The sequence below is a fragment of the Neomonachus schauinslandi genome, chromosome 7 (genome assembly GCF_002201575.2).
Source record: "Neomonachus schauinslandi chromosome 7, ASM220157v2, whole genome shotgun sequence".
NCBI classification, from domain to species: Eukaryota; Metazoa; Chordata; class Mammalia; order Carnivora; family Phocidae; genus Neomonachus; species Neomonachus schauinslandi.
Window position 1 is genome coordinate 114,613,488 of NC_058409.1, and position 22,752 is coordinate 114,636,239.

At 38.9% G+C, this 22,752-nt stretch overlaps 1 protein-coding gene across 2 annotated transcripts in view; it reads right to left on the reverse strand.

Moving 5' to 3' along the window:
- Positions 1–672: 672 nt before the first annotated feature.
- PARP8 (poly(ADP-ribose) polymerase family member 8) overlaps positions 673–22,752 on the reverse strand; it is a 171,364-nt gene continuing 149,284 nt past the window's right edge. For both annotated transcript variants that reach the window (XM_044916920.1, XM_044916919.1), the window contains 9 exons: positions 22,118–22,185; positions 20,318–20,366; positions 18,880–18,992; positions 18,570–18,642; positions 17,272–17,341; positions 14,254–14,327; positions 13,021–13,090; positions 12,082–12,166; positions 673–1,023 (listed from right to left, as the gene is read on the reverse strand). In XM_044916920.1, the coding sequence (XP_044772855.1) occupies positions 921–1,023; positions 12,082–12,166; positions 13,021–13,090; positions 14,254–14,327; positions 17,272–17,341; positions 18,570–18,642; positions 18,880–18,992; positions 20,318–20,366; positions 22,118–22,185 (705 nt within the window). In that variant the 3' untranslated portion in view covers positions 673–920. The remainder of the gene's footprint in view (positions 1,024–12,081; positions 12,167–13,020; positions 13,091–14,253; positions 14,328–17,271; positions 17,342–18,569; positions 18,643–18,879; positions 18,993–20,317; positions 20,367–22,117; positions 22,186–22,752) is intronic.

Sequence of the window (22,752 nt, forward strand, 5' to 3'; positions counted from 1 at the left end):
TGAGGCCCTTCTTTTAAACATATAATCATTTGAATATAGAATTAGTCCACCTGGGGCATCTGTGTTCCCCAAATTATAACTGTTAGATAACATTATAAAAGAGTTGAATTCTGACTGAAGGGGAAATTATTTAAACAAATAGAAAAATTGTTTCTACATATCTTCAGTGAATGAATGGTGGTAAATTTGACTCATGTCTTGGTTTATGTCCAGATTTACTGCTTACTGAATATTATTTTCTTTTCATCAAATGAGCATAGAATCGTGGAGCCGTGCTATCTCTGTTGTCAAAGCACATATATGTGCATATACACACATAATTGCACGATCACACATTTTGATGCATCAATCTATAGATATATACATTACATACTCTTGGGCAAAGCACTGCATCTAAGACCTAATTGTTTTTGTATAAGAAAAAAATAACAGGAGAATAGGAAATATCCCTCCCCAAAACATTTGAATGTTCATACCACTAATTAAGTAGCACACCAGAATGTGCAAACATACTTATTGCAAAGTACTGTATAGATTTAGACATCATTATAAAATGTTCTCAGTTCTATTTTGGTAACCTAAAATGTCGGTATATAATACCAAATTTCCAATTAAAGAGTTTAATATAAAAATATCAGCACAAAACTGTTTTTTCAATCTGTTTATTGTGTGAGCAACCCAAACTTCAGTTTAAGTGCTGTTGTAATTTTATTACTAGATTCCATAACCCTACAATTGATAAATTTTATACCATTTTAGGTATTTAATAAGATACTTAGAAATACTAAGAAAAAAATCAGTATTCAAAGGGTTACTTTTGTTTATAATAACAATAAATTATTTTATCATCTTCTTCAGTTCAAAATCCAGCTTTGAACCCGAGGAAGGCTTTCAAATCATGTTAATTAAATGATGGTCCTTTAACCAGTAGCAGTTTGATTACCAATTACTCGAAGGATCTCTTTGTGAATGCCTCCTTCTTGTGTGTTAATATTCGCATCTCCAACCTGACCATCTTCATAGCTAAAACACAAAAAAGAAACGTAAGACATTTTTAAAAAGATGAAACACTAAAAAAAAAAAGCACCCCTCAGAAATGCCATTTGATACCTAAAATATAGCCAAAGGGATTCAGTAGTGAAGACGTTATTTCTCAGTTGTATTTAATAATGTGTTCGCAAATGCAGAAAAGCCTGCATGACTAAACACATGATTATCCTACATCATGCCCTGATTTGCCCCTCCCTCCCTCCCTCTTTCCTTCCTTCCCTCCTTCTTTCCCTTTTAATCTTTTTTTTTTTTTAAAGATTTTATTTATTTATTTGACAGAGAGAGACAGAGTGAGAGAGGGAACATAAGCAGGGGGAGTGGGAGAGGGAGAAGCAGGCTTCCCGCGGAGCAGGGAGCCCGATGCGGGGCTTGAACCCAGGACCCTGGGATCATGACCTGAGCCGAAGGCAGCCGCTTAACGACTGAGCCACCCAGGCGCCCCGTTTCCCTTTTAATCTTAACTTTTTCATCCCCACATAAAGCATTGTCCTTGTCTGCCTGGCGGGCATTTCCCACGGCAGCTGTTCTACGAAGCCCACCGTGAAAGAACATACCAGCTTCAGCTTTCGGTTCCTTAGGTTCGAATCTTGTGAACCCCACTCCCACTTCACTCATTTGTTTATTTTCTGATCTGCGACACCCTGAGAAATGACTTCACTTTCTGCCACTGCTCCCTCACCGTGCCTGCCCTCTCATTATTATTCCGTTGTGATCAGTGCCGCCTTTTTTTCCTTATCACTGGCGGCTCTGTGTAGTCTGACTCTAGAAGATATTCTTACTTGTGCTGATACTTCACACAAGAATGCAAGTGTGCTAAGTTTCGCTAAGCTATAGAAGTGGAAATATAACATTAAAGGACAGTGATTACTAAGTCCTTTAGAAAGAAAGAATTGCATATTAGATGATTATTCATTTCCTCAAATAAACTTACTTGGGCAAAAAGAATTTTCCAAGAATGAATTTTTAAACTTCCGTGATAAGATTCAGAAGTAGAATAGGTGATGAATTAATTTTACTTCGTAAAAATGACTTCAAGACAGAAGCTTTCGAGAAGTGGTAATTACTTCAAAATAGATAACCATGGGTGTAAGCAGTCTCAAAGATTTACGCGCCCCACTGCCTTTTCCTCACCACATTAAAATTCTCCTGAAATAGCACAATACAGGAAAATGGAATAGATGACATACAGCAATGAGAACTCAGGTCCTTACATAATCCACTGCTCAAACACCTAGTGTTAACTCCATTTGTAGCAAGTTTAAACTCTTTAAGAACTGACCCACGGTTGCCAATCAACTAGGTTAATTCTATCCGTATAAGTACATACACATGCACGCATGCACGTGTTTACCTATGACACTCAATGGTGAAGCACTACTGTGAAGAAAAGAAAGGGATGTGTGGTACACGGCCTACTTATAATGATTTTCCCAGGAGACCAAACTGTAAGTGCTCTGTTAATTAAATGGAGAATGTTAAAGTGAAATGCTTTAAGCAATGTCCAACGCTAGTTTGGAGCTTTGTGGCAAACCGTATAAAAGATACATTTTATGGGGCAAGTAAAATATGTTATATGGTTTCTGTGTACATCCTGGCTACCCCCGGGGCCAAAGGGTAAACTAAGGCATCCATAACGCTGAGCCAAGGCTGGGGAGGCACCCTGGCTTGCAGGCTCATCCCGAGGGAGATGATGGTATTCACCAAGCCAATCCAGCTAGTTCCTCAAGGATCTGGATTTCGGAAAGCAAAAAGACACTGCCAAAAAGAGGATGGAGAGACAAAGAAAACCAGAGTGCCAGTTACGCATACCAGTCCACGCGGATCTCTCCTCACTTTCCGAATACGCATTTGTGTTTGCTCTGGCCCTGTGGCATCTGTGTCCTCTGCACACTGGACGCAAAGCTGAGTAAGACAGTCTTGGCGTAACTGGTACCTGCGTACTACCAGCTCTATTCCTTTCAATTTAAAGCTGACCTTTGAGATTTGTCTACAATACATTCTAACCGCTCATGCTTTCCTCAACCCACTGCAATCATTCTTCCGACCCTACCACTCTACTGAAAGTCTGGACAACGGTTACCCATGGCCTCTTATGTGAAGAATTCAGATTCTACCTGCTACGTCTGCAGTATGTGATACAGTTGACTGCTCTTTTCCCTGAAGCGATATTATCTCTTCACTCCCTAGTTGGTCCTTTGATTATTAATTCTGTTTCCTTCATTGCGTCCTCTTCCCTGGCCTCCCATTTCAATGCTGGCTTTATCCACAATTCACTCTCAGTGTTTTCGCTTTTCATGATATGCAAACTCGCAATTATTTCAGTCTCTCCCGCTGCTTTAATCATCACCCACATGCTGATTCCTAAACTATATCTCTAATCCTTACATCCTTCCCTAACTATAATTTCCCCACAGAAATCACAAATCTAGTGTATTCAAAATTGCTTAATTTTTCAATCCCAAGCCTCCTTTTTTACCTCTATCAAAATCTCAGTTTGGAGTACCATCATCTACCCAGTCTCTCAACAAGAGAACTTCGGTCATTCTTGGCTCTTCCATGTGCCTAAATCCAATAAATCACCAAGTTATCTTGCTTCTGTTTTCCTAATTATTGCCAGGTGCATCTTCTCTCCATTTGATGCCATTACCTCCGTTTATGGCTTCATTATCATTCGTCTAAATAAGTGATTTTCAAGTTGCAGGTTACGTACAATTAGCGGGTTCTGAAATTAACTTAGATTGTCTGGGCTAGCATTTTTCAGTGAAACTAGAATAGGGTAGGACACAGAATACTGAATGCACCACACAAAGCAAGCACTGTTTTTTCCCAAGTCACAATGTCAAATACGTTTTCTTTTGGAGTGAGAAACACTGACCTAGACGACTGTAAGAACATTGTAACTGATCTCTCGGTCTCCATACTTAGCCCCACCGTCCCTCTGAGAAGGCTGTTTTCTGCTCTCGCTAGAGTGATACAAATGACCTGCACTTCACTTGCAGGACAAAAATCCAATGGCACTGGCATAGTGCACCAGGGTCCTTCGTAACCCAAACCTAAACTTCCCCTCCAGTCATGTCCCACTACCCCAACACTCTATTTCCATCAAATGGAAGGGTTTGCTATCCCCAAATACTACGTGCTCATTGACACCTGAAAAGCATTAGTAGTTAATGGAGAGAAGATGAGACTCACATCCTTTAAACAAACAATAATAATTTAGGATAGAAAGAGCCCAGGGCAAAAGCAAACGGAGAGTAGAGAGCAAGAGTGAGAGACTGAGATGGAGATTGAAAGTATTGGGACGCCTGGGTGGCTCAGTCGGTTACTCGGCTGCCTTCAGCTCAGGTCATGATCCCAGGATCCTGGGATCGAGCCCCATGTCGGGGTCCCTGCTGGGCGGGGAGTCTGTTTCTCCCTCTCCCTCTGCCTGTTGCTCTGCCTACTTGTGCTCTCTCTCTCTCTCTCTCTCTGTCAAATAAATAAATAGAATCATTAAAAAAAAGTATTAAGAAAAATGCATATTCTTCCATTGTCTATGAAGCCCACAAGGAAGCATAACAGTTGTGGGTTGGAAGGATAAAACTGGCCACAGGCATTCAGATGTCTTAAACTATGAAGCATATACAATAATAAAGGAAAGACAAGCTACCATTTGCCTGGGTCAACTGGCAGCGTTTAGATATATGCATTACTCGTGGCATAGGGCATTTACTACAATATGGCATACAGAATACTTTGCAGCTATTTATTAGTATTACAGACAAACAATTGCTAATTTAACAGTGAAGTTCATTTATGTCCAGAAAGCAACAAGATTAAAAAGAAAGAAATGGAGTGAGGCGCCTGGGTGGCTCAGATGGTTAAGCGTCTGCCTTCGGCTCAGGTCATGATCTCAGGGTCCTGGGATCCAGTCCCACATCGGGCTCCTTGCTTACTAGCAAGGAGCCTGCTTCTCCCTTTGCCTGCCGCTCCCCCTGCTTGTGCTCTCTCTCTCTCTGGCAAATAAATAAATAAAATCTTCTAAAAATTAAAAAAAAAAAAGAAGAAATGGAGCAAGAATGGTATCAATAGGGAAAATGATACACTTGACTTGGGTTTTCTGAAGAAGGAAAAATGAAACCATCTAAAAGGAGACAAAAATTACTTAAGTTCCCAGGAGCATTAAAAGATTACTAAAATTTTAATTAAAAAATAAGCCAATTTGCTTAAAAAGCTTTGAGAAGGAAAGAGAACAGAGGGAATTTAGCTGTCCGGAACTCTCTGGATATGTTAGGAAATTTCCTAGATAAAAACTTTTGAATGTATTGACAAGTTCTATTTCCAAACTGATGTAGCAGCTTAAAGAATGGCACATGTCAATTTGTTTTCAGACTCCCTGAATCTGGAACCCAGAAATGATAGCACTGTTTTTCATTAGCAATAGAGAGGAGAAATTCACTGTGAACGAATGATATCCAGGACTTCTCCAAAGTTCCTTAAGGTATCTGATGCTATAAGAGCATTGTCTACATCATCGCCCATGTACAATTTCTTCATCACGTTGGAACGTTCGGCCTTTGTCACTGTTCTCATGCACTATGTGTTAAGCGTTTCTGTGAACAGAATTTGCATTTTACTAGGGAAGATAATAGAGTTATGCAAATAACTGTAAGATGGGCAGCAAGGACAAGCAATTTTAGGACGAGCAAGGACGAGTAAAATTTAGAGTAAAGACAGACATCATGTCTGACTGGGATATAGGAAAGATCCCATGGAAAAAGACTATGTAGTTGAGCCTTAGGAGATCAGCTAAGGCTAGCGGGCAGGAAGGCCCATCATTTGGAATGACTGAGCAAAGGCACAGTAGTGGGAATAATAATTCCAAGTTGTGTTCAAGAAACACCTAGGATAATAATTTTATTTAATCAGTGGTCTGTATGGGTCATTGAAGGAAGATAAAATGGGCTCTGTGTTGCGGAATGTCATGTCTTTATTTGTTAAAAAACTACCAGAGTGGATGAACAAGATATAATCAAGACTCTGCTTTAGGAATATTAGTGTGATATAAGTAGTATGATCTTAAAAAATTTATATGCATAGAAATGTAGGCTATACATCAAAGATTAACTGTAGTTAATTCTAAGTGGGGATATTATGGGTGACGTTCTTCTTTTTTGCTTACCTTTGATTTCAGTTTCTATACAATGAATAGTTATCACTAGTGTAATAATGTTAATGTTTAATAAATTTGGTATTGTACAAGATAGATTAGGAGCAATGATGAAATTAGAAGCCTGGAGAAAAACTAGTGATCTTTTGATGGACTCTGGGGCAGAGAATGAAATATCCATGGAAACAACGGTATTGAAAGGAGAAAACTGTGTAAAGATACACATGGGGGCTGATGACTATAGTGTACAAGGAAAAAGACATTAAAAACTATAGCTCAGGGTTGCAAGTGTCTTTGGGTAAAATTACTGCATAGATTGGAGAAGCCAAGAATTTGACTCGGGAATTTAGCAATAATGGGTTTCACTTTGTACATATTGATTTCAAGGTAGGAGCAGACATTCTGAGAGAAAATACCTAGCAAGCAGTTAAGTGTGGGCATTTCATTCATTCCTACTTCTCTGCCAAGCACTGTGCTAGGCACACAAAGACAAATGAGCCATACAGTCCCCGACCTCAAGAATGTATGCAGAATAATGGAGAAGACCCTATATAAGAAAGAATAACCCAATGATAAAAACAAGCCCATGGCACCACACAATAACACCAAGGATTAGCACAACGGAGTCAAGGAAAGTTTCTGGGAGGAGGGAAGGCATAGCTAAAATTTAAAAGAGGAGTAGGAATCAGATAAATTAGCGTGAGGGAAGAGAGGAAGAAAGAGTCTAGATTTACTGGAGAAAGGAAAGAGGAAAAGCATGGAAGTGTGGGGATCATAGCCTACAGTTGAGGTCATGAAGCGTAATATCTGGAGGTGAGAAATTGTGGGTGATGAAAACTGGGGGTCGTGAGGCTGGGGGCTAGATCTCCTTGACCTTCCAATGCAGTGGTGCTGAAGGAAGAACAAAAGGCTGGGGAGTGAGTTGGCTCCCTTTGTAAAGGAGATTGGACTTTATCTTATAAGAAGCAAGCAGCTCCTAAAGAGTTAAACAGGAGAGTGATGTGGCAGTTTAAATCTTGGAAATGGATCTGGGTTGCAGACAGAGAAACTGGATTTATTATAGGCTAGTGAAAAAGCAAAGTTCCCGATCGTATCAGCTTGATGTCACACAACTTCACTGAGCCATGACTGAATCGCTTGTCTTCCAACTTCAAAAATAACTTGTCTGTCTCCTCACTATGTTCCCATTCAAAGACTGGTTTGTTTTTTGTTTGTTTGTTTTTACAAAATCACGATGAAAGTTATCTTTCTTTTCACTGAATGGCCATTATACAGTTCTTATTTTACACATTTTTCTTGTATCTGTCTCTTTAGATAGATTTCAAACTTTTACCAAAAATAAAAACCATACATAATCCAAAATATCATCCTTTTTAGCTTCATCTTTGTTCATTCATTAAAAATGTACTGATAAGCAGCCATGCATCCGGTACCAGGGAAGGTGCTGCAGAGCATCAGGATAGTAAATGAAAAGCAAAAGTAAGAGTCAGCCCTTTCAGACTGGACAGCCTCATGGAAAAGTCCGATACAAGAAAAAACTAAATTTTAAATCGAAGTTCTGCAGTGTCAGCTGCAGGAACACCAGGAAGAGAGATTACTTTTGATTAGGAGCTTCCTGGATGAAGTGGTATTTGAGCTGAACCTTAAAAGATAGATTTTGGATAAGAATTCCTGAAATTTATTTAGCACTGAGATCTGCCAGACTCAAGAACCTGAAAATATCCCATATCTCTTTTCTGCAGACTTGTCTGATTTGGTCCTTCCTGTTCTTAAGTTTCTGAACTTATTGATCGGTCTTGAAAAATAGGAGGGGCTGTATACCTTAAATTTATCTAATAGACAAAATATGGAAACAATTGATTTTGCAGACCTGCCTGCTCTAAATCAATGAAGCACTGAAGCACTGAACAGGTAGGTTGTAACATCAGATAAGCAAGATACGCAAACCTAGCAGTTCTTAACCTTCCCTTGGTCCCAGAGAGTTGAAGGAGAAGTCATATACTCTTACCTCTAACAGTTTTCACTACAGCGGGGGGTGGGGAGGCTGGGTAGCCTCGGGGGAGACCATGACACAAGACACACCTACTCTGTTAACTTGCCAAATTATCAACTACCTTCTCTTTGATTTTATTATTTAATCCTACTCATGGAAAATAGCCAATAGTAAGTCTTCCTCTCTTGCTCTAAAACTCCCCATTCGCTGTGAAATAAACATTTTTGTTGACTGTGACTAGAGCACGATATGTCCATTTGCTTTTTGCACCTCCTCTTAAGCCCAGCTTCTTGCCCTTTCTAAAAACTGTTGCCTTATTTCTACATGTGTCTCAAGGCGACTAATGAAACCAAATTTTCTCAACAATCCCTAGAACTGGCTAGAATCTGTTTATAACATCTGAATTATTACGTTTTGCCAGAAGCATTAAAATTTAAGTTTATTCATTTTGAAATTATCCAACAAAAGTTTTCAAACTTATTCTTTTTTTTCTAAGTGATATCTTCCTTTAAATTTTACTTTCAAATTTTTTTTTTTGATACAGCAGTCTGTTCCCTAAAATATCCCCCCCAATTCTTCTCTCATTCTGTGTTGTTGTTTACTTGCTGGGAAGAGTACGGTCAGGATATTAAGCACCTGTTTTATTATCACCATTCTAGAAATCAGATTAGCATGGAAATTATTTTGATTTTCCGTAGTTTCACTTAATAATAGATTAAAAAAGGAAGCCACAGTAATTTTTTTTTTAAAGATTTTATTTATTTATTTGAGAGAGAGAATGAGAGAGAGCACATGAGAGGGGGGAGGGGCAGAGGGAGAAGCAGACCCCCCGCCGAGCAGGGAGCCCGATGCGGGACTCGATCCCGGGACTCCAGGATCATGACCTGAGCCGAAGGCAGTCGCTTAACCGACTGAGCCACCCAGGCGCCCCGGAAGCCACAGTAATTTATACCCTAGTCATCAGGCCAAACTTCTAACATAAGCAATTAGATAATGTTAATTTAAAAAATCGGAACAAAATGAGAACAAGAAAATAAGATTTTCTGTCTGGTAACAGTATACTTGTGATAACTCACTTCTTTCTCATCAATTTATCTTTTCCTAGATTTTACCACTCACTGGGGAGGCACATCACTCATAGAACTCTGTGATTATATCTTTTACAAAGAAGCTGATGGTTGTAATTAGAATGTACATTAATTAGTGAATGGATTCTCCTTCTGATGTATTTGAATCTTATCAATTTTCCTTAATTAGTCTCTTCTCTCCTGAGGGTTCAGAGAAAAAGGATGAAATCTCATCTATATTTATAAAGAAATGAAAATCATTATCTTAGTTTTTTTTTCTTTACACTATTTGGAAAGTATCTAAGTATACTGGAAGAATCTTATTCTCTTTTCTTCAGATGGTCTTTCCTCATTTTTTTCTTCTAATAAATACAGAAATCCATCTCTCCAGACACACACACACACACACACAACACATACATCCCTACAGATTTATTTTACATATAATTTACGTAAAATTTCAAAGAAATAACGTTAGAATGCCTACTGCCTAAAGTTGTTTATTTAGCTTAATAAATTTGAACTTTAGCAAGATACTAAGAGGAGTAAATTAACTGATTAACATCAGGCTAAGGAAAGGATTTTGGAGTTCCTTTTCCATCTAAATCATAAGGTCACTCAATCAGATAACTTTGTGATTAGATGTGTCCTTTGGAAGGCCAATCTTCTAACAATGGATAATAGTCATGATGGTCAAGAAAGAGGGGGAAATTTAATGAGTGCCCCCCCCTTTTTAAGATTTTTATTTCTTTATTTGAGAGAGAGCATGAGAGCATGGAGGGAGAGGGAGAAGCAGACTTCCCACTGAGCAGGGAGCCTGATGTGGGGCTCAATCCCAGGACCCTGATATCATGACCTGAGCTAAAGGCAGACACCCAATCAGCTGAGCCACCCAGGCACTCCTAGTGAGTGCCTTTCAATGAAGACCTGCACTGTGCTAACTTTGTCCTCATAAGAATCTTAAAATCGCATGCAGATAGCTTCCCTAGGAACCCTCAGATCCACGTGGCATCCTTCTCTACCTTGCATTCTGACCCAGGAGGCTGACCTGTATGGACTCTATCAATAAGCTCACTTGCCCTCTACTTTCTGGCAGGGTTTGACCGATGGGGAGGCCCAGCAGGACACTGGCAGGGGGGTAAAGTCCAGGTTTCCCTTGGGTCCAGGCCCATTAAGGTCACGTTGGGCTACCTAAGTCCTTCAACTGAAGGCTCCAGCTCCTTTCAAAGCTGCTGAAATAGTGAGGGTTCTCCTACAGGGTTCTGAGAACTTTTTCTTGTCCTTGTCCTTTTGGCCCTGGGGATGTAGAACCCCACTGGTGCTGCTAGATCCGGGTTGCTACAGTAGACTATGGTGCCCCTAGAAACCACACCTTTTTAAGCAATCTACTTGTGGGTGATAGAAATTATGATATTTCTCATGGGCCACAGGTCTCCTGTTGGGATTCTGCCTGGTAAGGTAGACATAGCGTGCTACTGTATCTACCGATGATGCTTTATTGTACCTACTGATAAAGCTCAGAGAGGTCATGCAACGTGGCTAACTGGTGAGCCTGGACACAAAATGTCTAACCAAAGCAGGCTCTGTCTACCATACTCATGGCTGCCTGGCCATGAAGAAAGAAATCTACAGATACATATATGTGTCACAGTATGTATGTATTTATATGTATCAAAAACACAGAAGATACATAAATGCATAATACATAAATCAGTATCATAAGAAAGTCACAGTTTTCATACTATCCCAAAGAAAACCTGACAGTTAGTAAAACTTACGTTGTGAACAGTTTGCCAGTAAGCTAACAGATCAAGTGCTGCAGGCACAGCATGCCGTAGAAAACACTATATACTGAAGCAATCTTGAGGCAGTCATTTTGACATGGCTTATAAAACAAGCCAGTGCTTTTTTCCCATCTTCTCTTTAGAAGACTACGTAAAAGTACAAAACAGCTATACTCCGTTCTTCCCTGAGGTCCTTCCTGGGATAGGACCATGGATGAGGAAGAAATAGGCAGGGAAAGGGTTGGGAGTCAAGTAAGGGTGGGTGAAAATCAGATAGGTCTACTGCACACATTATTTACTTAGATATGAAAAATAATGTGATTATATTTTCTTGCAGCTCTTATGATACAGCTGTGTCAAAAAATCCACATCAATATGTCCTGCACTGCCAGCCTATGTTATATGAAATGCAGATCATCAGCTTTTTTTTTAAATATTTTATTTTATTTGAGAGGGAGAGAGAGCGCATTCAGGGGGGCTGGTTGTGGAGGGCAGAGGGAGAGGGAGAAGCAGACTCCCCACTGAGCAGGGAGCCCAATGCGGGGCTCGATCCCAGGACCCTGAGATCATGACCTGAGCCAAAGGCAGACGCTTAATGACTAAGCCCCCCAGGTGCCCCAGATCATCAACCTCTTATAGGGACAGGACAATCTCATTATTGTCTTCTTTGTTCCTAGTTATAATATTTTTTAAATCCATAAATAACTAAAGATATATGTGTATGTGTACATATGTGTATATATATGTTACATCTATCTGTATGTGTATGTCTATCTACACACATATACATGTGTGTGTATATATGCACACATAGATCGTTAAAGAGACAGATGTTTTTCTTCATTTCTTCTAAGTTAACAGCATTTAAATATCATTCTGTTTTTTACAGCTCATTAAAATAAAACAGAAACATTCAGATGATGAGAAACTACCTGTCTGTTACCTATTGGCAGCTAAAGTGACCAAATAATAATGTAGTCACTACTACCTCATTCATGGAGAAGACAGTAACATACAAATTTGAACCTTCACACTTACACAAAAAAGAATCGTGTGCAGACATGATCAGTATTTGGGACGACCCATATCTCTCCATGTTTGTGCAGGTCAGGTGAGGTGATCACTGTAAGTGGAAGATAAAATTAAAGAACGATTTTATTCTAAGTTACTACATCCCTCCTCTTAGAAATCTAAAAGCAAAAAGTACATGCACAAACTAACACATGAAAAATGTTTAACCTTGTAAGCTATCAAAAGTGTAAGTAAAAACAATAAAATGTCATGTGACAATTTTATGTTTTAAACACCATCAGTGTAACAACAGGAAGGGAATCACTTGTATATTATCAAAAGCAAATAGTCCTGACTTGGAGACTATGTAGACAGAAAGCAACTTCATGTCCTATATTAACTATTAAGGGTTGAAGACTTAAAAGGCAGTTAACGGTGGCTACTGGAACTCCCAGCACCAGCTTTTTTAGTCAGGGTCAGATTTTATATAGAAAGAACAAAGAAAAGCATATGATCTTGCAAATCACCTATCAGTTTGTCTACTTCAAGTTCAGAATAGAGGAATAATTTAGGTGTAGAAGCAGAAAGACCTGTTGGGTTCTCTCCTTAGTGCTTGGTTCATCTTTCACATTTTTCATGGTATTATACATTCAAAAACCAACTTAAAGAGGAAGGCGGCATATTCACAAAAGAGATTTGCAATACTTGATCAGAAAAATATAATTACCATTCTGAGGTATCTGCCAAGAATAAAATACAGCACTGTCTGAATTCTTGCCAATTCTGCTTTGTTTTTCACCTTTACGATCTCTATTGTACCTGTTTTCCATCTGTGCCCTTAGAGAAGGTCACAAGGAATAATGCTTTCACTAACCCATGTTGAGCATTCTGGAAATATAGTAAAATTCTTAAACACAGATAACATAGAGAATTAATGCTATGAGGTTGGTAAAACTTTCAACTTACCTTCACATAAGGCTATGCATTTTAAGTTACGGCTTTGCAGGAATTGGGACTGCTGTCCTTTTTTCTGTGACTAAATTCCAAAAGAATTTAAAAATCAGAGTTGAAAATAGGGCAGTTGCTCAAGTGAGAAAAGAACCCATCATCATTAAAAAATAATAGCCACTAAGATAGCTCCAGATTAGGAAAAAAAAAAAAAAGGCCTATCTAGACTAGCAGTAATATCCTTGAATTCTTTAATGTCAAGCTATATTTGTTGTATCATTTAATTTCTGTACATAACCATTATTAAATCACTCTCAAGATAAGTGAACTAAAAACGCTCAATTAAAGTTTAACAGCCTCACATCATAGAATTAGAACTCAAATTTATTTTTACTGGAAGCCCGGCATCCTCATTTCAAGGGAAACAAAATTAAAATTGCATGATCTTTTCAAACATTACAATCAGTTATTCCAGATCATCTAACTTACCTAAAACCAACCCACTTTTACAGCACCATTAACTAAGCTACAGAGGTTACCAGAAAATCTCATGGAGAAAATCTGTAGTTTTGTTTTTGTTTTTGTTTTTAGATATTAGGTCAGCTATACTTTTTTTCCCCCCTTATTTTAAAAATCACATTACTCATTAAGTAGATTTCTCATTTGTCCAGAATGGTTGTTTCCACTGAAACAAGGGATCTGTGCTTGGTCTTTTCTCTGCCTGGAATGTTCTTTCTCCCATATGGCTCATGCATTCACTGCCTATAGGTCTCCGCAAAATAACCTCAGACGGAGTGTTCTTTCCCGGCCACCCCAGGCTACACTCATTCTGGTCCCACTTTCCATCCCACAGTACTCAACAGCCCTTTCCCTTGACTTTTCTCCATTTTTCTCTACCATCTAGCATTCTTTCTCTCTAAACATACATTTCATTTATCCATAGCCACTCAATAGAATGGAGGCTCCCTAAGGAATTCTCTATTGTGTTTGGTTCTATTTTTGATTTGTCACTAGAACCCACTGCCCAGGAATCTCTAACATTACAGTAGGAGCTTAATAAAGACTTGCTGAATATTGACTGAATAAAGGCGTTTCGATTATTACATTTTAGGGTCGGTTTTACACCTTTGTGAGTAATGGCCGCTTAAAATAATTCTGCAGACTTAAAACGCCTGAGTGCTTATTGAAGCCCTGCTGGCTAAGGAAGCCCAAGCTCCCTCATCCCATCAGCCACTCGAGTCACTACGACACCTGTGATGCACTGTTGCTTTTACTGCTGGACGCCGGCTCATCTTTGGCTGTCACCTTCTGCTTCTTGTTCATCCCTGAAAAACACCAGCAAAATCATAATTGAGGGACAAAGCCGGGTGGTACCCCTCAAATACGATCCAGGGGCACTGCAAAGTTCCACTGGAGGTGAAGACCTCACTGCCTCGGGCCACGGATGGCAACAGTGGGCTCCGGGAGGAGCAGCTGCTGTGCCCTGGGAAGTCAGTCGGTGGGTTTGGGGAAGTCCCGAGGGTGTTAAGAGTGTAGACAAGCCAGCTTGGTTTTCTCTGTACTGAAGACAGGGATAGGAAGTTCTCTTGCGGGACACCTGGATGGCTCAGTCAGTTAAGCGTCTGCCTTCGGCTCGGGTCATGATCCCAGAGTCCTGGGATCGAGTCCCGCGTTGGGCTCCCTGCTCGGCAGGGGGCCTGCTTCTCCCTCTGCCTGGAGCTCCCCCTGCTTGTGCTCTCTTTCAGTCTCTCTCTCTCTCTCCCTGACAAATAAATAAATAAATAAAATCTTTAAAAAAAAAAAAAAAGGAAATTCTCTTGCATAAAACTGATTGATAGATTTAGAAAATTCTTAAAACTTGGTTTTAAAAGGCTGGTAGAGCTTAAACTTTCATCCTTACCACCTGGTTAGTAGAAGGAGAAGGTAAGGAGCGGGAAACATGAACAAGGTCAGAAAAATACATTTATACTGAAACTTAACTTCATGAGTTGTTGATCTATATTTAATTCTGTGTAGAATTTACTGTACCGTCTAATAAAGAACATTTATGCAAGTTCTTTTGTCTGTGATCCTCACAAGTTTGAGCTTACTCTGTTAATGCCATGACTTTTTACTGTGACAGATTTTAGACAAAACAGAACTAAGATTCATGTCTGTTTTAGAATAGATAGATATTTTTCTATACTTCATTTGGAAATGCCCATCTACTGTCCAGAAATGGAGAAGTATGTTGATCTTTTTGTTGTTGTTGTTGCTGTTTCAATAAAGGCTTGATGAGAATGAATGAATTGCAAATGGTGTGGATGTAACTCTTTCAAAGTCAGAAATATATCCCCCAAAGGGGCAGAGGTGGAGAAGGTCAGGCTGAGGTACAAGGCCAAGGGTTTCAGATGTGCACTTCTGGGAGAAGGCAAAGGCTGTTATCCTCAGAGAGGCTGTGCCGCTCTCCACCCCCTTCACTTGCAGCCTGAAAGCCAACTACGAAGCTACTTTCACAGTACTTGATGACTTGGTATGTTTTTCCTTATCAGTGCTGAGGATGTATTTTCTTAAACTGGTTTTATTTTAGTTTTTTATTGTGTTACGTTTTAATGAGATTTAGAATCTGATTTATGCTGGTTTTAATTTGTTTTCTCCTTTGAATTATATTATTCTATTTCCTATATTATCTTATTCTTCCTGGTGTTTCTTTTCTTTTCTTTTTTTTTTTTTAAGATTTTATATATTTATTTGTCAGAGAGAGAGAGAGAGAGAGCACAGCAGGGGGAAGAGGCAGAGGGAGAAGCAGGCTCCCCCCACTGAGCAGGGAGCCCGATGCGGGGCTCAATCCCAGGACCCTGGGATCATGATCCGAGCCGAAGGCAGACACTTAACCGACTCAGCCACCCAGGCATCCCTGGTGTTTATTTTCTTAGTGTTGTTTTGGCATATTGTATTTCAAAGATCGTTGCAACAATATTTCTCAAGCCATAGGCTTTTCTACAATGTGACTTTGCCACATTTTCCTTTGGGGACTAATTCCCCACCCCGCAAAAACGCAGGGGCTTGTGACTGCTCTGACCCATAGCATATGTGGGAAGTGCCACCATGTGACTTCTGAGACTAGGTCAAAAAAGGCCTACAAAGTCCACCTGGTTCTCTTAGGGCATGTGTTCTGGAAAAGGTTGGGGTGTTTCCTGAGAAACAACTTGCTGTGGTTGAAAGAGCATGAACGCAGGCAAAGCGATTAGATGGGCCTGGTTAACATTTACCTGGTGATTAGACCTCTCAAGATATCCTTTTCTATAATAGAGCATCTTAAGACTTACTAACCAGGTACCACCAGAATGACATCTCCTGAAGCTGTGTAATATAATTATATAATTGCCCATACACACGAGCATGCAAGCAAAACCAACTATATATGCAGGTATACGAATATAAAAACTTTACAAGTCTGAAGGGAAATACAGAGAACACCGAGGTTGGGAGAAAGGAGAAAAAATTTCACTTGTTACTTTACACAGTTCTATGTAGTTTCAATTTCCTTCTTTTTTTCAATTTCTTTATAAAAATGAACATAATTACTTTATGTTTAAATACATTAAGATATTGCTCTAAAAAAAAAAAAAAAAAACCACACCAATCATTGCAACATATTCCCCCAAATTTAAAAGTGCAAAGAAATCACCCCATATTCCACCACCTGAGGATAAGGAATGCTAATAATTTCATGATCTTTCTTTCCATATTTTGAATTTACCAGGCTCCTCTCCAGCACAGGCTTTCAATTTTTTCCAAAATAATTTTTTCATACAATTTCACCAAACAAGATGTCAATAAGTAGGTTGATTTTGAGGGTGTTTTTCTAATCCTAAATTCTCCATACTGTTCAAAATGTCTTTATACGATATATAATAATCCAAAGAAAGAAGTTGGCATGATACAGAGTTACATCCCAGGATAGTGAATTACTACAGATGAATAATCAGTGTTCTACAGAATGCTTTGCAAATACTACATTCTCAATAGTTACTTGTGGAGGGGATAAATGTAGAAACTACTGAACAAAATGGAAATTAATTTTGAAATTGAAAAAAACCACATATTCCACTTTATATACTAGGGTAAGTATTATAAATTCATCTTGACATGTGAGCTTTGTTTTCGCTTCTGACATGAATCAAATGAATTAAATGCAAATATATCAAATAAGCTTCAGTCACCTGATATACAATAAAAAAATCAAAACCTCACACACTTGAGGTTAGAAATGAAACACAAGCTTACCTGAGTAACCAAAAGATATGCTTGACATTGGACTAAGATAGATTCCACTCCCATACATTGCACCGTGGAGCTAAAAGGGGAACAGGTGGGAGAGAAAGTAGACAGTCAATGGTTTCAAAGGTTAATATTTTACAAAAGAAAGGAATCAGTCTCATGTTGGGAGGATTAACTCTTAGAAAACGGTAAGGCTCTTTCCTAAAGTCTAATGTGAAAATAGTAGTATTATCATCCTTGTCTTCAACATTCAGTGAGTTGATACGTGAAAAGTGATAGCCAGAGAAAAAATCCCTGATAAAGGTTTTCCACCCGACCTATGAAAAAGACAGTCACTTATTATCACGTACTATAATAGGTTTTTATGTTAATGACTCCAAAATATTGAAAACCGAACAGGCTGAATTATACACGACAGAGTTTTGATGAGGACGCACATGCTAGTATATTAACAAAGTAGCCTATTTAGATTTTCATTATGCAACACTGTCATCCCATTCCTATCTCCTTTTAGGTTAACAGTTTCATTAGCAGAAACTCTTCAACTGGTCTAAGAAACTACTCAGAACAATTAAAATTCTCTCTCATTATTTCCATGTTCTAGGGCCCCTGTACCTTATTTAGTATGAACTGAATACTAATTCAGTAAGTGTGTGTTTATGGACATTTACATTTAACTGTATCAACTCAACTGTCATCGGGAGTGTGAGATCCAGCACACGCGACAGGATTGAGCATCTCATTTTCTGACCTCTTTCCATCGTCAGATGAAAATTAGCTGAATGAGAGTGAAGTGGGGTGTTGGAGGCAACGGGCATAAATAAAGATGAGCCCTATATCCATGATACCCCGCTAACTCCCAGCGCTGCCACGGAGACCGTGAAACAGGCAGCAGATGGCTCTTTGGTGTCCAATCTCCCTCTTGCTGATTCTTGGCCTTACCTTTCCTTATCCTAAAGTATCCACACTGGGGCAGTGCTCAAGAAATCTGTGTTGAATTATCAGACAGAATGCTTGTACGGTTTTACTTTCTGCATGATAATTTTCTTCTACTGAAGTTCAAAGTGATTTTACTGTTTTCTCATAGGGAATTCAGTTTCTTTTTCTTTTCATCCCTATATGGTGTACTGGTCAATTCTGCTTCAGTTATTTTATGAACATTACTTACGCCTTTTAGAAATTCTATGTAATTTTTAAAGCCCACTTGCTTCCCCTTTTTCACGTAATAAAAAAGCACCAGGATTGCTTACTGAACTCTAACACTAAAGAATATATGGTCTTGTTAAAGCATTCAGAAAACTTACCTGCAGTCTAGTATTAGAAGCAACAACCAGACCATTCCTCAGGATAGAGTGCCAGTTTTCAATGTGTGAGCCACTAAAGCACAGAGGAGGGGAAGGACAAAGCAAAACCAAACATTAATAATCTAGATTCTAAAGTGGCCACAGTATAATCAGTCATGTACCCTCTGAAAGTCTTGAATTTCCAAATCAAGTATCAGGCAGTGGACTGTTCAGGACTAATAGCCAACTATTAAAAGAATGTTTTCCTCCCCACACACTTCTGGAAGATCGAGGGGAAGACATACCCCCATCAACAGGAAGCCATACTCACTGAAATGCAAAGGTGCTTCCAAAGAGTTTTTTAGCAGCTCTAAAATTAGATTCTTTGGCTGGTGGACTGCTGAGAAGAAGGAATTGATGTGGAGTGTGCATAAACTTCAGTTGCTGCCATTTAAAATAATGACAAATGAAAACATGTCAAAATTAACATATAATCAGACTGATGACAATTTCAAATTTTACTCGTTTAAGAATTAATCGAGGGTGCCTGGGTGGCTCAGTTGGTTGAGCGACTGCCTTCGGCTCAGGTCATGATCTTGGAGTCCCGGGATCGAGTCCCATATCGGGCTCCTTGCTCAGCGGGGGGTCTGCTTCTCCCTCTGACCCTCCCCCCTCTCATGTGCTCTCTCTCTCATTCTCTCTCTCAAATAAATAAATAAAATCTTTAAAAAAAAAAAAAAATTAATCGAGATTCAAGCCATACTAACTTACATTAACAGGACCATTCATTTAAAAAAAAACAAAAAAACCTGCATAAATGATAAATCATATGGAGTTGCTGATATGATGGGTAATTTTTTAGGCTAATGGAAAAGGAATAGGAGACAGACAATCCAAAGTCATTTATATTTAGCTTTGGAATACATTCTGTAATCACGTCCAAGCAGATCTGCCTTCTTAATTATGTTTCTTTTTAAGGCTTTTATTATTGAATTCCCTAAGTATACACTCGTTATTCAACTGGGGAAATATCTGAGTTGGCTAAGGAGAAAAGAAAAGTTAGTTCAAGATTTTAAAATTGCAAAAATTATCATCATCACGCTTTATTTGCATACATTTATAAAACTGTAAATTGCCTACATTCAAATACAGTTCCCCCCCTTTGTTCATGGAAAGAAATTAAAACAATCTTTTGAATTAGTTGCTTGACAAAATTTTCTAATTGCTGCCCTTTCACTTAGGAATATACTTATATAGGAGTACAAAATAAAGGAAATCTCGCAGTTTAGAGATTCACAGACAGGAGAGCTGAGAGTTCGGATACTGCTTCTTTGTTTTCGATCAGAACTGAAATCAGAGTCCATCAGCTTCTTCCTTTATTCTGTAAGCGTATTAAGCCGAGAAGGCAGTATCTTCTCCACTTTGGGAAAGTGGGGCTGTGCCGACAAGAAACTGACAATGCTAAAAAAGCACATTACCTTCTTCTGGTCAATATCCAGATTCTTGCTATCACTTGTGGAATAACTAAATGACTTCATACTGACCCTTCTACTTACTTAAAAGGTCAGGGCAGCAGCCTGAATTTGAATTTGCTTTCTTGGGAAAACTCGGAGTTGGTGTACATACGGTAATTTCAAACTGAAGAGTTAGGCCTAACCTGAGATTACTTCAATTTCGTGGAGAAGATGCCTAAAAATCACAGGGGTCACTTCTCCCAACCAGTCAGGACGCTTCCCATTTCTGTATGTATATGTGAAAAAACAACTTACCCTGTTAACTGGCAGTTTCACAATATGTGACCTATTACTTGAAATAACCCTGAAATTAATCAAAATAGTCCATCAGTCACAAATATATGCCAAATATATTTTACGTTTTTTTTTTTTCCCTTAGTTGGTAAGTGATCCGAACTTACGTTTGCTGTGACATTAACTAAATTGAGTAAGCATTTTACTTAATTACATCACTTTGCTTTGGTTCCTGAAATAATTTAAAGAGCTTATGGAAAGAAAAGGATAATATTTTAATCTGAGAACGAAGTAGTTCCTTAAAACCTGAGAGATAATGATTTTTAATAATTACAACCTCAGATACCGGCAAAATGAACATTTCTAAGCATACTTTCAAAAGATGATCCCCTAGATGCAAAGCTGATCCATACATCTGCTTCCCTGGTTCTTCCCTACACTGTCTAATTAAGAATGAGTTTCTGTGAAGATCTTTTTCTTTCTTAAAATATTTGAGGACGTTTGTGCTGATATATATACAGTGGTATATACACAAACTGTTATTCACCATATTTAGACACTGAGGTTGAAAAAAATTACATTCAGGTATCTGAAAGAACTAATTATTTTTATGTTTTTCAGAACAGAAAATAATAACTAGGGAAAACTCTAAAAAAACATTTTGGGAAATTTTCTTCTCCTTGAAAGAAGAGTGACTAACAAACTGAAGGAAATGATCACAAATAATTAAAAGTTAACAATCAGGTTGACTACTGGGGGTGGGGTGGGGCGGGGGGGAAGAGACTAGATATTTGAGATTTTTACCTTCATTGTGAATATGATTTCATGTGAGAATGTAAAAAATTACAATGAAAACCTTGTGTTATTCTACTCAAACAGAATTTTAATAATAGAGCATTACAGATACAAAGAAGGAAGCCTTCCAAATCTAATTTTTAAAGTTTTATTAGAGTGAATGTTTATTGTAAAATCCTAAGTGAGAGTTAGGTAACCAGAATCATTCTTTCTCCTTTGCCCATCTTTCCATAATTTTTTAAAAACTTCCTGGTTGTAGCTAGATTAAATCTCATTCAGACCAATCTCTTATCACCTTTACATTTGTATTACTGCATTTATAATCTTGGTGAATTCCATAGTCTTTTAAGTTTTCAGTGATTTCAAAGAGACATGTGCATAAAACCCTTAGAGGTATGGGGGGTAGGGATACTATTGTTTTCATTTTGCAAGTTAGAAACCAGAGGGCAAAGGCTTTGAAGCAGGTGTGGTAGGAACGGGGTCCTCAACCTGCTCTTCTATTCTCAGTCAGCCTTCCTAGGATCTATGCCGGACTCAAGCTATACCCCTCACCAGGCTCACTCTGAACAGAGCATCATCTGCAGCCGTCAAACAAAGAGTTCATCAAATTTATACTGTTCTTGTTAAGGAAGTGAACCATACACTATGACATTTTAGAAAGATTTTCAATAAACATTTGCAACTGAGTTTTGTCACTGAGTCCTCAGTTAACTAGAAAATTAAATGAACACAAACGGCTTCACCATATAATTCAGCTAATCACATTTTTTTTTTAAACTATAGACAAACTGCTGTCAAATACATCATCTATCTGTGTAGTGCATAGGACAGCATTTTCTTCCCCTTGTGATACACAAGTTTTAATTAAAATGAGAGTCATTAAGGACTCTGTAAAATCACCGGGCCTCATAGGCTTGCGGAACTGTAGCACTGCAGGTCTTGTAAAATAGGCCCTTTTTCCCCCCCTTAAAGCAGGCAGTAGAAAATGATGCTGTTTTCATTAAGAGGAAAACTAAAATTTTATACCATTGCAGTAGGGGATGAGCAAGGGGGTCTTGTTTATCCATCTGCTTCTTGATTTCCAGATATGGTGCCTGAAAAAAAAAAGTCATTATACTTCTTGATTTTTCTTAAAAATTCCTTTTTCCCTTATGCAAAAGGAAAATCAGGTTGAACAGGTATGTCTAATCTAGTTAAACCCGAAGCTCTGTGGCCGTGACATGGTCGCAGCAACAATTACCCTCATTGTCCCCCCCCCCCCCGCCCCCCTACAAGGTGCTGCGAACTCTGAACTTCCATGTGGCCCAATGGGCTTGCCCAAACATTTTGCTCCAGAGGCTTCATCAAGTTTTAGCCTGCCTCCCACACACTAGGCCATGTCTAAAGGTGATCCCAGGCCCCCGGCTGAGTCTCTGCTCAAGAAAACATGATGCTGCCCAACCACAAAAGGTACCTACCTTGTACCCACCCACACTGCTAGCCTTCCAGTAATTCTCTACTCATCCCCCTGCTGTAATTTCCTGCTTCCCCACAGCCCCCTATTTCCACTTCTCCCTAGCCCCCTTTTGTTCCCTCTCTGCTCTCCCTTTAAAAAACTCAGTCACTTCTGTCTTCCTTGGAGGTGACCTCACTCACACTGCAAGTCCCTCTCCCCCGCTGCA